At 37.4% G+C, this 18,769-nt stretch overlaps 1 protein-coding gene across 1 annotated transcript; it reads left to right on the forward strand.

Moving 5' to 3' along the window:
• Window positions 1–1,261: 1,261 nt before the first annotated feature.
• On the forward strand, window positions 1,262–11,515 carry LOC306764404 (glutathione hydrolase 5 proenzyme-like; the record flags this gene model as incomplete). Its single annotated transcript, XM_079251569.1, has 12 exons — window positions 1,262–1,428; window positions 2,917–3,044; window positions 3,125–3,211; window positions 3,833–4,049; window positions 4,142–4,302; window positions 4,538–4,684; window positions 5,369–5,499; window positions 7,679–7,863; window positions 8,572–8,663; window positions 10,884–10,990; window positions 11,172–11,282; window positions 11,384–11,515. The coding sequence occupies 12 exons, from the start codon at window positions 1,262–1,264 to the stop codon at window positions 11,513–11,515; spliced, it is 1,665 nt and encodes a 554-aa protein (XP_079107695.1).
• Between the last annotated feature and the right edge of the window lie 7,254 nt (window positions 11,516–18,769).

An 18,769-nucleotide genomic window follows, 5' to 3' on the forward strand; every position in this document is an offset into this window, starting at 1 on the left:
TCGGTGTGTATGGGTGTGGTTTCCTTTTATATACGCACAATATCAATTTGACCGATATGTCCGTGTCATGACGATATTTCTCAGAGCCACGTTGTGTGCAGAAATGACACATTAGTGCTTTTGGGTGGCCACCTAGAACATATTAACTACAAGTAAATGCACAAAACTAAAATATACTATAAAGGGAGGGCTGAACAGGTGAATAACAGTCTTTTATACAACATTCACTAATCATTCATCTTCACATGGCAGACCCTACCCAACACACGTCAATGTTGTTGGTGCGCAGGGAAGAAGGCATCATTACTTCACATAACTTTGAGGGCAGCTTTCTTCTTTTCGTCTTCTTTGTTCACTTTATAGTATTGTTTCGGGATAGCTCCTTTTCATATTCTTTGCTTGGTTTTTTTTTTTTCTTGCCATTCATGCTGTGCATTTTCATATGGTTTGTTTTCTTCCTGGATCCTCTTTACGCATGTGCAGTACGATAGACTGACCCAATATACTGGAGACTGAGGGTGGTTGAGATACACACATAATAGCCTATAGTAAGCATTCTGCTGGCATTTTAGCGATAGCATTTTAATAAAAAACCTAATTTATGAGTGTAATAAGTAACTAACCATAAGTGTATGACAAGTTTTATAATTGTAAGTCCGCACCTGATGACAATGTGCAGCAATTTGTTCAATAAGTTTTTCTGCTTCCCAACTCTAGATAGCACAAGCTGACTGTCATGCTCGAGTCCCCCAACTCTCTATTACGCCCCCCTGGGCTTTATTTGAATTGCAGAAATAAAACACAAACAGATTAATTATTAAACCTACAGACTCAAGTCTGAACACGAAATGAAAAACTTAAAATATATATTTACAAATAAATATAGAAAAATGTAAAATTTAAAAAAAAAAAAAAATTCAAATATTCTCTTAGAGTGAGTGTGCGCGTGAGTGGTTGTATGTCTCGGTAATAAATGAATGGATACTTTGCAAATTATTACCAGAGTGAGGGATAGTTGTCTGCATACATTCAAACTAAAACAATATGAAAACCATCACTGCTTGTTTTTTATAACGACTTTCTCCTCCTCCTCCTTATCATGCTCCGCATGCAGGAGGTGGAGCAGGTTTCAAGCACGCCTTCTCTGAGAGAGTAGTCACTCACCAATTCATTAACAGGGCTAAATTGTCATATTTCAGATGAGATAATCTGGTCCGAAAAAACTTTAATAATTCCTCGGCTACACTGAGGAGAAATAGCCATGGCGAGGTCAAAGGCGAGAGTATACACTTGTTGCGCACTAATGCTGCTCTGCTTGGTTGCCATAATTGTGTGTATAGCTGTGCTCGTGAAGTGCAGGTGCCCAGATGGCACTTTCTCAAAAGCTGCGGTGGCTGCGGATTCAAAGAAGTGTTCAGAAATTGGAAGGTAAGTGATTAACACTTTCGACATGGCTATAAACAAACAAACAAAAAACATCAAAATAAAACAGATTGATATGGAAGACCTAGGTAGCCAATCATTATGAACAAAATCCATTGCTAAAATGTCAAATCTATTTTCATGCCTCCCAATAAGCTACCCCCTCTTAGATCAGCAGAATCAAGTCATGTTTGTATACATCCTCCAACAAAACTATATTCATAATATTATAAAGAAGACTGTGCAAATGATAAGAAATTAGATTTAATTAACTAAATTCAAACCCGTATGATTGCTCACGAATGAGGAAGTAAATGTTCTTCATAGGTGAAAAACAACGCTATTGCATAACCTACCTTGTTAAGCCAACATAAACTTGTAGAACAAGACTGGCTCTAGGAATGCATACATAAGGAAGGAGGCAGCAGGAATGTGAACAAGGCATCATTCGTGCACATCATGCTTCAGTTCTTTTTGTTGTTTATAAGTGTTTTCCTATAAAGATTGTTGGTAGAGTCCCACATTGAAGAAATAGATTGCACTTTGACAAGCCTCTAACCTAAGACCTGTCCAGCTTGGGTAAACTAAAGCCTCCTCTGGTATAGCTCTTAGGGTCACTGAGGCATGCAACCCCCCTGACGACAATAAGGTGGAATTCCCTCAGGGGGGAAACGGAATATGAAAATTATAGACACGTTACAATGAGAAAAAAAACCCAAAACAAATATCCATCATCAAATTTTTAACAGCCAACAGCATAACAAATGTCTCTTTAGACAGCCAAATACCGGTAATAAACTAAAATATTAAACTAAGCTGAAATAGTTAACGAGTGGGAGTTGGAGAAAAAACAACAAAGTAAAAGTTATTGTGATTGTCCTCCAACCAGCATGCAGAACTAGAGGCTGGGCGGAGCTTTCTGACAGGACCTGACACGCAATGGTCATTTTACTTCAGTCTGATTGGCTCCAAGCGGGCACACACATCCAGCGCTCATGTGTGATTGAGCAATGCTCCCACTGACAGGTTCTCACACTTAAAAAAGCAACAATCCTCTGTTGACACAACATATAGATGTTATATAATACTTTTTTTTTTGTTAATTAGTTATTAAGTAGCCTATCTCAGAATATAAACTGCTATGAGGTATTTATCAGAGCTTCACTCCCTCACTTCCTTGAAGTTTTACTGCTGCAGCAGCTCAGCAGCAGAGGGGGAGAAACCTTACACCCAACAATCAGTCTACTTGTCAATGCATTTGTATACTAAACGCTGATTGGTTGTTCACTGGGAGGAGAAAGAGGGGGTCCTGCAATGCAATGTTGTACAACCAGCACGCACCTAGGTGTACAGGGGAGAGAAGGTTTAGGTAGTTTATCCATTTTTGGTGGATTTAATTTGAGGGGACAAGGATTTAGTTTGAGGGGGCGTTGCCCCCTCTTGCCCCTGCCTAAAGCTGGCCTCATCATAAACAACAAGCATAAAATCTTTCAGGGACATGCTTCAAAGAGGGGGCTCCGCGGTAGATGGCGCCATTGCTGCGCTTTTGTGCACATCCCTCATGAACCCGCAGAGTATGGGGATCGGAGGTGGCTCCATGTTCACAGTGATGGACAGCTCTGGTAACATACATATTCACGCAGCTAACCCTATAATTCTAATAAGTGACAACACTAACTGATAGTATGTAATCTTTTTAAAGGTAAAGTGAAAATAATCAACTCAAGAGAGACCGCACCTGCAAATGTGAAATCTGATTTGCTGAATTCCTGTGAAGGAAAAAGAACAGGTAGGTTATCTGCTGCTGTGGTGTGTCAAAAGCATACATGTGTTTATCTCCTCATTATATGAGGAAATATCTTTTATTTCCCTGCTCTGTCTGTTATCAGGTAATTTATTTGCTTTTGAGGATTTGGCTTAGTGAACAGAACATGTCACAAAAAGAAAAGAAAAACAAAACTTTGTGTCATTTGTCAAAACCAGCAAATCTTAATGGTCCTTTCTCAGAGCTGGAAATGCCTTTTCTCTGTGTTGATTCTAGTTAAGTTGAGTTTGATTACATTATGGGGCCTACCAGTATGGAGATGAAGCCTAAGCTTGGAGCCACGATCACCCAGTGGAAAGACAAGAAATAATCAAGTCTTGTCATATTTTATACAATGAGGCCCATTTAAATTGCAAGTACAGTACACCATTTAGGACATTTTAGTGCAAAAAAATGTTCAAAGAGGAAAAAAAACATGCAAAAATCAATAGTAAAATCAGAAGTGTAAAGCCAAAAGGCTGAGATAGATGCAAAATATCATATGGTTTGTGTTATATATTATTACAAACAAGTTTGCAGGGTAACATGAGAATTAGAAATCATTATCTTAAATCAGGCTGAGTTATTATTTTGGTTCATTTCTAGCATTGATTGCTCTTTTATCCCTCCATGCAGGTAGCCAATGGATTGGAATTCCAGGAGAAATTCGAGGTTATGAAACGGCACACAAGCTTTATGGGAAGTTGCCATGGGCAACACTCTTCCAGCCAACCATCAAGCTGGCTAGAGAAGGATTCCCCATCCCTCCAATTCAAGGTCAAAACATCCAGGAGATTGATGCGAATGAGACACAATCCTTACGGTACTGAAGAGGGAATCACTTATTATGTGCCTGAAACATATGAGGCCTAACCCCCCATAAAAACATTTGTCCATACTATGTCTTTTGTTCAGGAAGTTATTTTCAGATGAAAATGGGAACTTGTTAAAAACTAATAAAAATGTGAAATTTGAGAAGCTGGCAGACACTTTGGAGAAGATTGCTACCAATGGAGCAGACGTCTTTTATTCTGGAAGAATAGCAGAGGATTTAATCCATGACATACAGGAGGCAGGTATTGTCAGGCGGCTTTCATCATTCTCTCTTTTCCAGGCATTTTCTGTGCCTACCACCACAATGATCTAATTATAAATGAACAAATGAATTGGGTCTGTAAAGAATGGCAGTGATCACTCTGACTCCAAAGTGGGAAGCTCTAATCCATAATATGTCTTGATTTATGTGGAGTTGAGATTGGTTTTGTTCAGTTTTGCTCAGCAAGAAGCATCTGTTTCAATGTTTTTGAACAGGAGGAAGACTGACACTGCAGGATTTGGCATCATATAAAGTTACAGTGACTGATGCATGGGTTGTCCCTTTGGGAGACTACCAGATGTACTTTCCCCCACCCCCAGCAGGAGGAGTCATCCTCAGCCTCATCCTCAACATCATGAAAGGTTCTTTCTGGACAAATATGTCAGAGCTGCTGCTCTAATCACAAAATAAAGCAAATAAAAAAATGTACATGTTGATTAGGACAGACTAAATGAATATTTAGGGTCCGAGCCATACGAAGTATGGCAGGGCCCTATTGTTGTTGAAATGTTTATTATTATTCTATATTATTCTTCTAAGCACAACTCGGTCAATTCTGACCCCCCTAGCCCCCGTGAAAAGTTGCAAAACTTGGCACACACCTCAAGCCTGGCGAAAATAGCAATATTCTATGGACCGTATGCATGCCAATGCAAAAATGCCTCGTCAGCGCCCCCTAGAAACGCCAAAAATGGCGCATATAGAATCGGGTAAAAAAAGTTTAGTTTGACGTAGGACAACGAAATTCGGTACACATGTCTAACACGTCAAGCCAAGTAAAAAAGTCAATGAAACACCTGTTGTCATGGCAACAGGCTGTCTGCCATCTTGTCGTTAACAACAATTTTTTGGCCCGTTTTTGTCAATTTAGGCTCATCGTATTTGAACGAACTGGTTTTATTTGTGTTGCACTTTGACATGTTTGTTGCTTTCACGATGACCTGACTTGTGTTTCATGCAAATACAAGTAATGCTATTTTTACTAATATTTGGACAAAAGGCACACTAAAAATGGACCATTCAACAATCATCATTTTTGTCTGCAGGATATAACTTGAAAGTAGCTCCCCAGACTCCTGAAGAAAACAAACTGTTTTATCACCGCTATATTGAAGCTTTTAAATTTGCCAATGAAATTAAAAGGAACATTCGGGATCCAAAGTTTGGCTCAGAAGAAGTAAGTATCAAAAACGTCCCTCAGTGAATATATTTCCATATTTTCATACATGCTCTTGTTGTATTAATCAACATTATTTTGTTGTAGTGAAGTCGAAGTGTGTTTGATGGTAGGAGAAATGGATCCTTACTCAAGCAATAGTGTACATGCTATGGCATAAAGTAGTATAAAATAGCTTAATGTTACAAGTAAAGAAACAGTTTAATATCTAACTTAATGTAAAAGATTTCCTAAAATATAAAATATAATTATATATATATATATATATATATATATATATATATATATATATATATATATATATATATATATATTATATATTTTACTATGAATTAGCTTGCATTAATGTGTCTGTAAGAGATGATGTTGTGAAATGGAGATTAAATATATTAAAATCTATTTGAATAACAAATGCGTAGGTATCTGTTGAGCTATAACAGAAGTGAGGTTCATAGCAAATGTTTCATAATCCATATTGAAGGCTTTTTCCCATGACAATTTTTTAGAAATTCACTTAGTATTTTGGTTGGCTTACATCTAAATGTTTTGGTGTTTTTTCATTGTCAAGATATGGTTGCTGTGATAATAATTCAAGATAGATGCACATGAAGTGGTTAAAGTTGCAGTGTTGAACCACTGAACCCTATTAGGTCTGAAAAGTCATCACATTGTTTGGCTTGAGTAGAAGAAGCACAACACTGAGTACAAGTCAGATTTTAGGAGTTGAGAAACAGCACAAAAAGCATGGATATTTATGCTTGGTTGACTGTTTATTTGTAGTAAACTGTGTATCTTCGGATAAATCTTATGGTAAGTCTGTTTATTTCTCTTGTCAATGGTAAGGAAAATGAATTCCTAAGAGGAACTGCAGAATGGATTATGTGGTTGTGCCCATGAAATATTTTCCAAATCTTGTCTGCTATCACCAAACATCTTATTCTACTGGCTCTTTTTTGGTTGTATTTGATGATTGACCTCTAAAGAAAAAAGACATATTGGTAACTTAGCTATTTATTCACAAGCAAGGTCCTATGCAGCATGTGGGATAACCATACATGCCACGACAGCTAGGCATTTCCAGCTCATGCTGGTTTCTGCCTTTGTCACTGCTGTGGTTTCCCACTCTTCAACCAATAATTATGACAAGTCAGCTGGTGTGTCCACGTTGGCCACTGTGGTATGAACAACATCCCAGAAGTGTTCAGTGAAGCTTAGGTCAGAACAGCAGGTGAGCTTTTCCATCCTCTCCAGTTCCAAATACTGGAGACAGTCTCTGATAAACCTCACCCTGTGGAGGGGAGCATTGTCATCTTTTAGGGAAAGCATTATGTTCCTCTCTTGAAGTTTAATCAAGCTAGAAATTGTTCTTTGATTTTCACAGGCATTTATTGCTGGACAGTGTCCTCAACTTGACTTTAAAAGACCCTTAATTCCCCCAACTGTGCCATCAGAACTAAGAAATTACATACAAAAAAACTTAAATGAAATGAACTTAAAGCAAAACAGAGAAGTTACTTAAATAAAACGGGAATTCACAAGACATAGCAAGAGTAAACTTTACCAAAATATATCAAATTAAAGGTTACATGAAAGTTACATGACGAACCAATTGAAAATGAAAGACAATTAAAAACTGTACCTCATTGGTCACTTTAACTTCAAGGGAATAAAAGATATCCACAGCTTCTTATAAGAATAAATGACTTATTTCCATTTTTTTTGCGAGTAACCTTACGGAATCTAACTAACAAAGATGGCCTAACTTTTGATGCTAATTTTGTGTTATTATACATCTAGACATAATTGTTGGTACCCTTCAGTTAAAGAAAGAAAAAGTCACAATGGTCACAGAAATAACTTGAATCTGACAAAAGTAATAATAAATAAAAATTCTATGAAATTTAACCAATGAAAGGCAGTCATTGCTTTGCAACCATGCTTCAACAGAATTATATAAAAAATAAATTCATAAAACAAGCAATGAAACTTAATTATACTCGCGCATAATGAAATTTGACTTTAACAATATTCTTTTAAGTAGTACCTAAACTGGGAGGGAAATTATTAAAATAGGTTGCAAATTCTTTTCGAACTTAGTTCTGATTTAGTCATTTTTATGTGCTTGTTGTGCCTCTGAGTGTGTGAATGTATGTGTTTATATGCACTTTAGTGTTTACAGAGGGCAAAGAATTTCACAGAGGACAGCTTTGCCAACTACATACGGAGCCTGATTAATGATGACAAGATACACAATCCCCAAGATTACAACATCGCCCTGCCTCAGGACAGCTTTGGCACCTCACATGTATCTGTGTTGGCTCCAGATGGATCTGCTGTATCGGTGACCAGCACAATTAACCACATGTCAGTATCTGAATGATTCTGCTTCAAACATCAGCCAACATATATCAATGTTAGTCTGAAAGTATAAACATCAATGAGATTTAAAACATTAAGTAACAAATGTTTTTTGTGACTTGAACTTTGTAAAGAAGAATCCAGTCATCACAAACAAAAAGCTTTTCACAACAACTATTGCGGCTTCCTTTCCCTTAAGCCGCTGAGAGGAGATGGGTCCTGTAATATTGGTGACGTGCTTTGTCCTTAGGCCTAAAGAGATGCTGGATCCAGTTGCATTTAAGATAGTTTATTTTACATGGATCGGCGTTGCTTGGCATATACAGAGAACGTGCAAATGGTGAGGAATTGACAGAAAATAAACAGAATAATATTGTCAAAAAAACACAAAAGGCTAAAGCAAAATACAAAGGAGTAAAGCAAAAAGTGAAAAGCGAAAAGCAAAGAGCGAAAAGCGGTCAACAAAAATTACGGCTACCCAGCTGCCTCTCCCAAACATTTGCCAAAGTGAAAGTGTACATTTTAAAACTTTGTGTCACCCACAGGCACTCACACCTAACCGCACCCACACACACACACACACACACTAACACTTGCATACGCCTCTGTAACAACACCAGTAGGGAGTTCAGTTTGGTGAAGGTGTCTTACATGCAGAGAGTGATTTAATGTCAAAACCAGATCAAAATAACTTGTTTTATGTCTTTTTGGCAGCTTTGGCTCCAGGGTCTTCTCTCCAAGCACTGGAGTCATCCTAAACAATCAGCTGTCTGACTTCTGTGGAAGAGTTGACATTATAAATCCTGGTAATCATTTAAACATGATGCATATTATGTCCTGTATTCAGGTACAGTGCTGTGTAGTAGTTTCAAGCTCCAGAATGAAAGGTATGATCCTTTAAACACATTTCTTTTCAGGTTGCAATCAACATACAATAACAACATAAAAAAATAATCCAATCATTATGGTCGGCAATATTCCATATGACTTCTTTTAAAGTTATTTTTTTTATAAGAATTATACCAACTATAATACCCAGACTTTTACATATTTGTGTAATTGTGTGAAAGTTTTAGTTTCTTAAATATGTGGATAATTTTCAATAGGCTTTCATTCCTAATATTTCAGCCTGTGTTTTTCCTGTCAAATCTGTTCAGCATCCTGTTAGTCATCGTTGCTGACAAACGTTACCATTTAACCCAAAGCAATTCTTTATCAGATTACAGACAAGCTCCGACAAGACTGTGTGCTTTCAAAACAGCTCAATATACACTGCCAGGCCAAAACACACAGTTGCCATCAAAAGAAAAGGTCACACACGTTAATATTTCATTGGACCACCTTTACAGCATGCATTTCTTGTAGCAATGTAAATATCCTTCTGCTGTGTCACAAGATTTATTTCACCAAAACTTTGTGTAGATAATGGGAGAGTCCGACCACTATGCAAAGATGTTGATAGCACATTCAAACATTCTCAATGGGTTTCCAGTCTAGACTCTTGGTGGGAAATCCACATGTGAATATGATGTCTCATGTTCCCTGAACCACTCTAAAAATTTAAGTCTGATCAATCCTGGCACTGTCATCTTAGAATAAGCCTGTGCCATCATGGGAGAAAAAAATCCATTGCTGGAATAACCTGGTTATTCAGTATACGCTGTCAATAGGCCCTCCGCAGCTATTAGCTGTCAGATGGTTTAGAGCGCATCAGCGTTGTACGGTGGCTGGGAAGTGCAAAACAAATTAATATTTCAAAAAACACATTTCAAAATTTGAAAACAAGATTCCATTTTGAAGACCAATTCACAATTTAGAAAACATATTTTAATTTCAAAAACCAAGTTTAAATTTTAAAAAACAAATTTAATAAAAAAAAACAAATTCACATTTTAGGAAACAAATATACATTAAATGAACAAATTTATATTTCAAGAAACATTTTTACATTTTTCGGAAACAAATATAGATTTTAGAAAAAAAATACATTAAGAATACAAATTCCTATTTGGGGCTGCATGGCCTCACAGCAAAAAGGTTGCTAGTTCGATCTTCGGCTGGGTGCTTGGACAGTGGCCGTTCTGTGTGGAGTTTGCATGTTCTCCCCGTGTATGTGTGGGCTCTCTCTGGGTACTCCGGCTTCCTCCCACTGTCCAATGACATGCATGTTAGGTTGTTTGGTTTCCATTGCCCGTAGGAGTGAGTGTGAGTGTGAGTGTTTGTTTGTCTCTGTGTGGCACTGCGATGGAATGGCGAGCTGTCCAGGGTGTACCCTGCATTTTGACCAAAGACGGCTGGGATAGGCTCCGGCTTCCCCGTGACCCTTCATTGAACTAAACAGTTTGGATAACGAATGAATGAATGAATGAATGAATGAATGAATGAAATTCTTATTTGAGGAAACAAATTTACATTTCAGGAAACACTTTTAAAAGAGCAGAAACAATCTACAGCTGGCAGAACACTTTTACAAATTCCTAAACATATTACCAAAAGGCAGCTTTACACAGAAAGGGAGGGCTTAAATACCAGAAGTGGCTCAATGACGACATCATCTTGTTGTACAAACTAACATTTTGTTGTGCGGTACCAACATCCTATAAGAAGAGGATCAATGGTGCATGTGCAGATCTCTTCAAGCAGTGTTTATCCAGCTTTGACATCACGACCAGATTCTAACCTGAATGGGTTGTTCACAGGCCCAGTTTTCAATCTCTGGAGGATGGAAATTTTCTGACATTTTGTGCACTTCATGGCAAACTGGAAAGACTTAAAAGCTAGCAGTGGAAAACTTGGATTTTGATTTAAATGTTACTTTCCAAGTAAACCAAAGTCTGATATGAGATACTGAACAAAGTAGGGGAAGACATCAAGATTTAGAAAAGATGCCATTCATTATCTGATTCACTGCATTCAGTTCCTCTATTGATTGCATTCATAGTCATAATCTTCTTGTTCCTCTCACTCTGATCAGTATGAATCACAGCTGTCTGTCCTGTCAATCAAACCTTTTGCTGTGTTTGTAGGGGAGCAGCCTCCCTCATCCATGGCTCCCGCTGTGCTGAAGTCTAAGTCAAAAATACTGGTGATTGGATCAACTGGTGGGAGTATGATCACGACTGGGATGGCCTCAGTATGTGTCAAAGGCAATCATGCTAAGTGCCATTAAGATTAATTGCTGCGCACAAATGACCTTTACTGTTGTCTTAGCTAGAACTGTCATTACAAGTGTCTTCGTCATTCCTCTGGCCCTTTCTATAATCATCATCACCCTATCAACAATATTACAATATGTAACTGTATTTCTCTTTCAGGCGCTCATCAACCACCTTTGGTTTGGAAGTAGCCTTAAGGATGCAATTGCAGCCCCTGTTGTTTTTGTTGACTATGAAAATGTAGTGAATTTGGAACCTAACGTTGATATGGTAATAAATTAAAGTTTTTTTTTTTTTTCTTTTTTTCATGGTTAAGTAACACATTGTACTGCTTTGCTTAATCTGATTTCCCTCCCATCTTCTCTATTCAGCAAGTAGCTCTTAGATGTCTGGGACACAAAGTAGGAAAATTCTACAAAGTGGTTAACGCTGTGGAGAAAGAAGATGGATGTATCTCTGCTGTGTCTGATGCCAGGAAACTGGGAGAGGCAGCTGGTTTCTGAGACCAAAACTCAAGGATACTGGCTATAATACAATGGTGTGATGAAAGTTCTGAAGACCTTACAGACATAAAAACACAAAAACTGCAGTGGAAGGAATCTGTCCTGCTGAATGGTTGTCTGACAACACACTGCAAAACAGGTTCATCTGGAGGACAAGATTACCATTTAATAGTTACCGTCATGTAGCATGGTTTATAAACCATGTCCAGATCTAGCCTAGTACACCTGTTAGTTCTATCGGTAGGACTTAAGAAAACGCCCTTGTTACAGGTAACATAAAGGCTTAATTTTTTCTACGCTTAATTGTCTTGGAATAATAAGTGTTGAGGCCATTTATGTGTTTTTGTTTTCTTTTATGAGAAATGGCTGCTATGTAAGTTAAAGTATGTTTTGTATTATGTTTTAGTATATTTGGTTATTTTACACAGAGAGATTTTTAATTAAAGTCTGTTATTAGTTTTTTGATGAGTGTGAGAACGGTGAGGTAAGACAGGTAATTTATGTCATGTCAGGAGACTTTTTTTTTTTTTTTTTTGAAATCACTGGTGGTGTGAGACAGGATGAAATTATCTTTTTCCATTTTCAGGTGTTTTGTTGGTTTTTTGTTAACTGGAACAAATGATTCACCTTTATTTTATTTTGTTTAAAGAAAAATGAATTATTTGTAATTTTCTACATCATTCCCTTTTTATTTTATTTGGGTTTTGGAAGTGTGTACAAAAATCTGACAGCCCACGCTGCCACCGCCTTTAAAAGTAACGTGGAAAAGGCTGGTATAAAAAGCTATAGCACAAAAACAGAAAAACTAAAACTTCAGTAACACTCTTAAAAATAATGAAAAGTTGTTACCAATGTCTTTGGACTTTGTCAAAAAGCTCCATACATTGCATTTTGACTGCTCTGTAAATATTCCATGGAGAATATTTAAGCATTATTTAGCGTATAAGATGAAAATGATCATTTACTTGTATAAAATTATGTATAAATAAAACACGATTTTCATGAATAAAAAATACCTTCTTTAGAAATTCATTAGCTTAATGTCAATTTATATAGATAGAAAATAATTAAGTCTAAAAGGTTTATTGGCAATGGAAAAAATCCTGTCAGTGGTATAGCCTCCAGCATCTTGTTTAGGCTTACCCACATGTTGTGTTTTTTACATTATTTTACTTTAAAAGTAGCATCTTCTAATATCCAGTTTTGCTCAAGTAAACCCTTCCGTATGATTAATGACTCTCCCATTGACTGCTGTTTGATTTGTACTGCAGACAGCATTTCCCAAGATGCACCACAACAAGCATGGTTGTTGACTACAGCAGTCAGAGCAGTAGTTTGATGCTGATCTTGTATGACAATCATTGGTGGATTTAAGAAATTTGGGGCCCTAGGCAAAGGCAGGCATTGGGCCCTTTAATAAATATCCCACTTTCTACTCCACTACTCTACATTATTATCGTTGCTGGTTACATATTTTAAACCCTTCCTGCTCAGTGGAAACCAACTTTCCCCAAAATAATGATTTAATGATATTTGTGATGAACTGAAAGAGTCATCCTTTGAGGGGGGATTTCTTAAGCCAGAACTCTAAGTATTATCTAGGCCCTGCTGGAAAATGTATCATGAAATAGATTGCATGCCACAGGAAAAATGCAAATATATGACAAATGCTTAAACTGCCCAACAGTAAATTAATTTATTTAGAATTAACTCAGTGTTAAACATCTACAGCAGTAAATTATATAACACATTAAAACGATATTAATACAAAGCTATAGGAATGATAGGAATAATTTTAATGTAAAATGTGGTGGTGGTAATAATGTGGCCCAACTGATATAGATTTTTTGAGGCTAAAGCTGATTATATTTGACAGAAAAACATTTTGAACTGATTTAATCAGACAATTAATATAAAACAATATAATTAATGAATAACTGGCCCTGTGATGGACTGGCTTCCTGTTCAGGGTATACCCTTGCCCAAAGACTGCTGGGATAGGCTCCAGCTTCCCCGTGACGCTTAATCGGACTAAGCGGTGTGGATAATGAATGAATAAATGAATGAATGGCCCTGTGATGGGCTGGCAGCCTGTCCAGTGTGTAACCTGCTTTTCGCTCAATGATTGCTGATAATGATGGGATACGCTCCAGCTTCCTGCGATCCTGAATTGGCCTAAGTGGATAAGAAGATAGATGGATAGATAATGAATAAAAAAATTCTTCTTTGGGGGGGGCAGTTTGACTCTTACAACAAATAAAATATCAATTATAGCCTAAACAATTAACTAAAAAATTCCTCTCTGCTGTAAAATTAGGTTCCAAAACATGCAACAAAGCATCAAACCTCTGACTGGCAGCTGTACTGATGGATTTATCTTTACATTTAGACCAGAAGTTTTTTGCTTTATGTAAGCAACATAATGATAAGTTTGTGGAAGAAAATTTTTTATGCAGCCCTCGGATGCAGGCATGTCGTTCATGTTAATACCTCTCAATTTTATTCTGTGTTGGATCATTTTTTAAACTATGAATGTACTTTTTAAAAAAATCCAGAGTTAGAGATGTAAAAAAAATGTTGACCGCTCCATCTATTTCCCTACCAAACTCACACACACCACACCAAACTTACCGGCAGTTAGACAGACAGATAAGCACACCTGATGAGGCCTATGTAGACCCGTGTTTTATATATGCAGCATCACCAACCATCTTTTATGTTGTTCTAATCATCTTCTCTGTTAAGCTGCACATGTGGAAATTTTGCTAATAGAAAGAGAACAGGGGCACAGCAAGATATTACTTTTTACTGTGCTTAGAAAATAAAATGTCTATTTTTAATTTCTCAGGTGCTCAGAAGGAAGGATGAAGATCCAAACTCCCCCGTGTCTGATCCAACATCCTGTCATGGAGCCTGTCTGTTTAAATGCGTTTTCATTACAAAATGCAAGAAACATTTATAAGCAGGATTGTGTACAGGGAGGTTTCTCTTCTATACCCAAAAATTCAGAAATAAAGCTGATCAAAAGGCAAATAACTTTAAAAGATGATTATATACGTTCTTGCCATTTTATATAACAAATAGTAACTTTGCTGCAGTCACTTAGAACAAAAGCAATTGAATTAAAGTAAATACACAACTTTAACAAATACACATTTCTGCATCTGACTTTTGAATGTAAAATGTAAAGCTGAAGTAAAAAATAACAGCTCATTAAAACACATTGTCTTTATTAGTGTACAGAAATAAAATCAATGCTCATTGTTAATGTAATAAAATGAAAATTTTATTTTTCACTCTTTGTTATTGATTCTGTGAACATAGTAGCTGAGTTTTTTGGGTTAAATGTGGTTAAATTTGATGTCTCGTGGTTCTGGAACCACTGAGCAAGTCTCCATAGAAATCTTTCTCTTCCTCCTGACTGAGTTGAGGCTTCTTCAGGGATGGCTGTTAGGATCAGGGATGGCTGGAACTATGGTATCAAGAGATGTGCAGACTCCTACATCATCTTTACTGCTGTCGCCTGCATTCCTTTTCTGCACAGAACCAGATACTGACATCAAAACTAGTGATAAAAGTGCCTCTTAGCTTCCGGAATGTATATGTGTTTGATTAATTATCATTTTCTGTATTTAAAATGAATGAAAATGACGACAGACCGGTACTTCTGAAGTGAGGGTGGAAAGTCCTTGATGACAGCTGTGTTCCAGTTGTTGCCTGCATTGCCGGGTCAGTCTATCAGCCAACATCTACCTATATACCGCTGGTGCTACACATGGCATGAGATGTGCTGGACTAAAATCTGCAAATAGAAGTTAGAAAAATATCAGATCATCTCATGAATAGATCGTAGGTATAAATTGCTGCAGTTAATGAGTCATCAAAATATTGTAATACTGTGGAAATTAGTGGGTGCTGTATGGATCTGACCCGTTGCAGGGTGTTCCAAAGGAAGGACTGAACCAGATGTCTATTCTTCAAGGATTTATTCAAGGTGCTCATATTCCAGGTTTCGGATATATGTGTGCGCCCACCACACCAAAACACCCTGAGAGTCTGAGATAGAAAAAACAAACTGAAACGTAATACAACTTATTGGGGCTGAAGCCGAATTCTGATTGGCTGCTGCAAAACAGTCATCAGTCTCTAGGCAGAAGTAACTGAGTGGGAGGGTCTTTTCTACAAATGCCAATAGATTAAATCAAACTTTATAAAGAACATTCCTGCCGAAGGCAACACAAAGTTTTTTTTCTTTTTTTTTCTTTTTTAAAGCATATTAAACAAAACAGGTTTTCACACACCAAAATATACAACAGAATAATAAAAACACATTGATTTTATTTCACACACTGCTATACACAGACAACGTTTGCCCCCCCACAAACCTCCTGTTGATAAAAATATATAAAAATAAAAGTAATAAATATTTGGCTTGATGCGAATGTAACAAAACATTTATTTCAGATCCATGCATGCCAGAAGTCTGATCGTCATAGTCACAGAGACTTTTGCCATAGCAACCGCCCAGATAAAATCAGGTGGGGGTCCACATCTCAGCCGTAACATACAGGTCCCTCCACCACCGGACTTTATGGGAGAAAAAAAGTAAATGGTGACTACACACAATTCAGCCTCTGGAACACAGACAGTTCCCCAGCTTCAGACTCCAGGAGGCTCATTTCTGACCTGTGTTACCAGTAGAATTTATCCGCAGATGTTACGTCCTGCACAGCTCCCGTTTTACACACATTACTTGAAAATATCAGAGAAATTAATGGTTATTGGCAATGGTTCTGTGATCAAATCTGATGCTATTGGAAATGAAAAAGCAGTAAGATGTCACTTTTTTATACAAATACATATCCTCCCTGATGAAATTATGCCAGCATCAGACGATATGATGTCACCGTGTTAGATTACATGATAACAACTGCCATGTCTGTTTGGAAGAAAACCCTGGCATTATGACAAATTAACCATCATGAATACTGTACTTACTGTGTGGTAGCAGGCATGAATAAAAAAATAGATAAGTCTTTTACAAACATTTATGTGGCAGATACAAGAAAATAAAACACGGGGCTCATTTGTACACAGCAGGAGGTTAAACCTTTAGGCTTGTCCCGTTAGCATTAGCGTTAGCATTATCTGCATGAGGTTGAGTCAAGTCTCAGTCACAAAAAAAAACAACTTTATATCAGTAGCAAAACTTACCAATTGCATTGATGGTGAGCCTGCAGTGGAAATTGGACAGACAGCATATTTTTAATGTGCTACTCCTTTATTAAAGTTCTTTTATGTAGTGCAAAATATATTCTGTATAGTTGAAAGTAGTTCAGAAAGCTTGCCTTAGCAAGTTCATGCAAAAACTGAATGTTCTGTTTCAAGGCCTGTTTCAGCTTTGACTATTATCATCCTCTGGTGGTAGTTTTTTTTGACTAGTGCTGCCAGGCGAAGGTTGTTTGTGTATGCCTAAAGTAAGCTGTAACACCCTGAGCGGCAAGCAGAGCTCTAGAGACCTCTCGCTGCAACAACTGTGCATTGTCAATAAACTGGAACACAATTAATTTCTAGATTTATTTTTCATCAGATAAATTACACAACAAGCCGCTTAAAGTTACAAATGCCCCTCTTTTCAGCAGCAGTAGGGTTGATGCCATTTTCACCTGGTTTTTTCCCTCATGTTTGCAAAATGCCCAAACAGAGGCCGCAGCCCGCAAAGATGCAGGTGCATTATCAGCAAAAATTAATGTAATCCATCTGTCCCTGGTAGTTTGATCTGCTGATGAAGGGAGAGAAAAAACTTTTTGGTGTTGGTTTTAGCAACAGACAACCAAACAGTGGACATGGGACCGCTGTTTCCACTTCTTCTCACAAATTGTTGATAACTGCAAGTGAGGCAGGCCCAGCAGGTGTATTTAGTTGTAGAAGAGGGGTGTGTTTAGGACTAGAACAGAGGTGGGTTAACGCAATTAGCTCTCTGGGATGACAAAAAACCCGGGGGCAAATAAAAAAGAAACACGTTTGCAAGACTTTAGCCTTGTGGACAGTTTTGCTCCCCAGACAGAAAAACTTGACGGTCTTCAAAAAGGCTTCCGGGGATGTTACCACTTCCAGTCAACGCCAATACACACGTTTTAACTTGAAAAAGTGCAATTTCCAGGTGATGACCCCTTTAAGTTACAGATCAACTCACTGACCGCATCACACACACACACACAGGCACACACACAGATCACATAAGGTACCATACCTAATGTACTATGTACCATAGGTACTATATAGGCTACCACAGAAGGGGAGAAACTTTAGCTAAGTTAGCAATGCAACGTAAATGAAGAGCACTCACTGGTCATGATACATGACATGTATGACATGACAAAGTTTGTCATATGTAAAATGTAGATCGCTCACTCCTGTAATGTTGCCTGACTGCAGCTTCTGTATGTTACTGAGAAGACAGCAGCAAGCGCAGAGGTTTGAATGGAGTTAGACCTCCAACTAGTGGACAAAAGCTGCAAGGATATCATCCTGCACAACCTGAAACTGAACAGAATTTACTGTTCAATGAGAAATTAAGGAAAAATTGGCATTTGATCTGCAAAATTATGGCTGATGACGATTATTTCGAAGAAGGCTATCATCGGCCGATTTTAGCAGCCAGCTGATATATCAGTGAGGTCCTAGTTAATAACTTCTTTAAGTTACACAGTTTTTACTGCTTTGAATGCATAACTTAACACAATAAAGGCTAAAACACCCATGATTTTAGAAAGAGCCGAAAGTTTTCCTGGAAATTCAATGTATAAAAAAAACAACTACTAAATAATTGATTTCCATCCATCCTCTGTGGTAAATAGAAATAAAATTCAAAGCTTTCTTTAAAATGACCAATAGGCTTTCTTGTCTTAAATGGAATAAATAAATATTCCTTATATAGCAGGAATATTTCACACTTGTAATGAGGATTGTAACTAGTTTGTATGTGGATTAGCAGTCACTTCAGGGTGTCGGGTTAGGACAGCAATTATTATGTTCAAATGAGTTAAGATGAATAACAAAATGTCCAGGTCTAGGATTTAACGTTGAGCTTGTCCTTTATTTACAGATGGACATCATGATAAGAGATGTCGATAAGGTTAAGGGTATGAATGTATCGGTGTGTATGGGTGTGGTTTCCTTTTATATACGCACAATATCAATTTGACCGATATGTCCGTGTCATGACGATATTTCTCAGAGCCACGTTGTGTG

The sequence above is a fragment of the Telmatherina bonti genome (assembly GCF_933228915.1).
Source record: "Telmatherina bonti genome assembly, chromosome: 13".
Taxonomy (NCBI): domain Eukaryota; kingdom Metazoa; phylum Chordata; class Actinopteri; order Atheriniformes; family Telmatherinidae; genus Telmatherina; species Telmatherina bonti.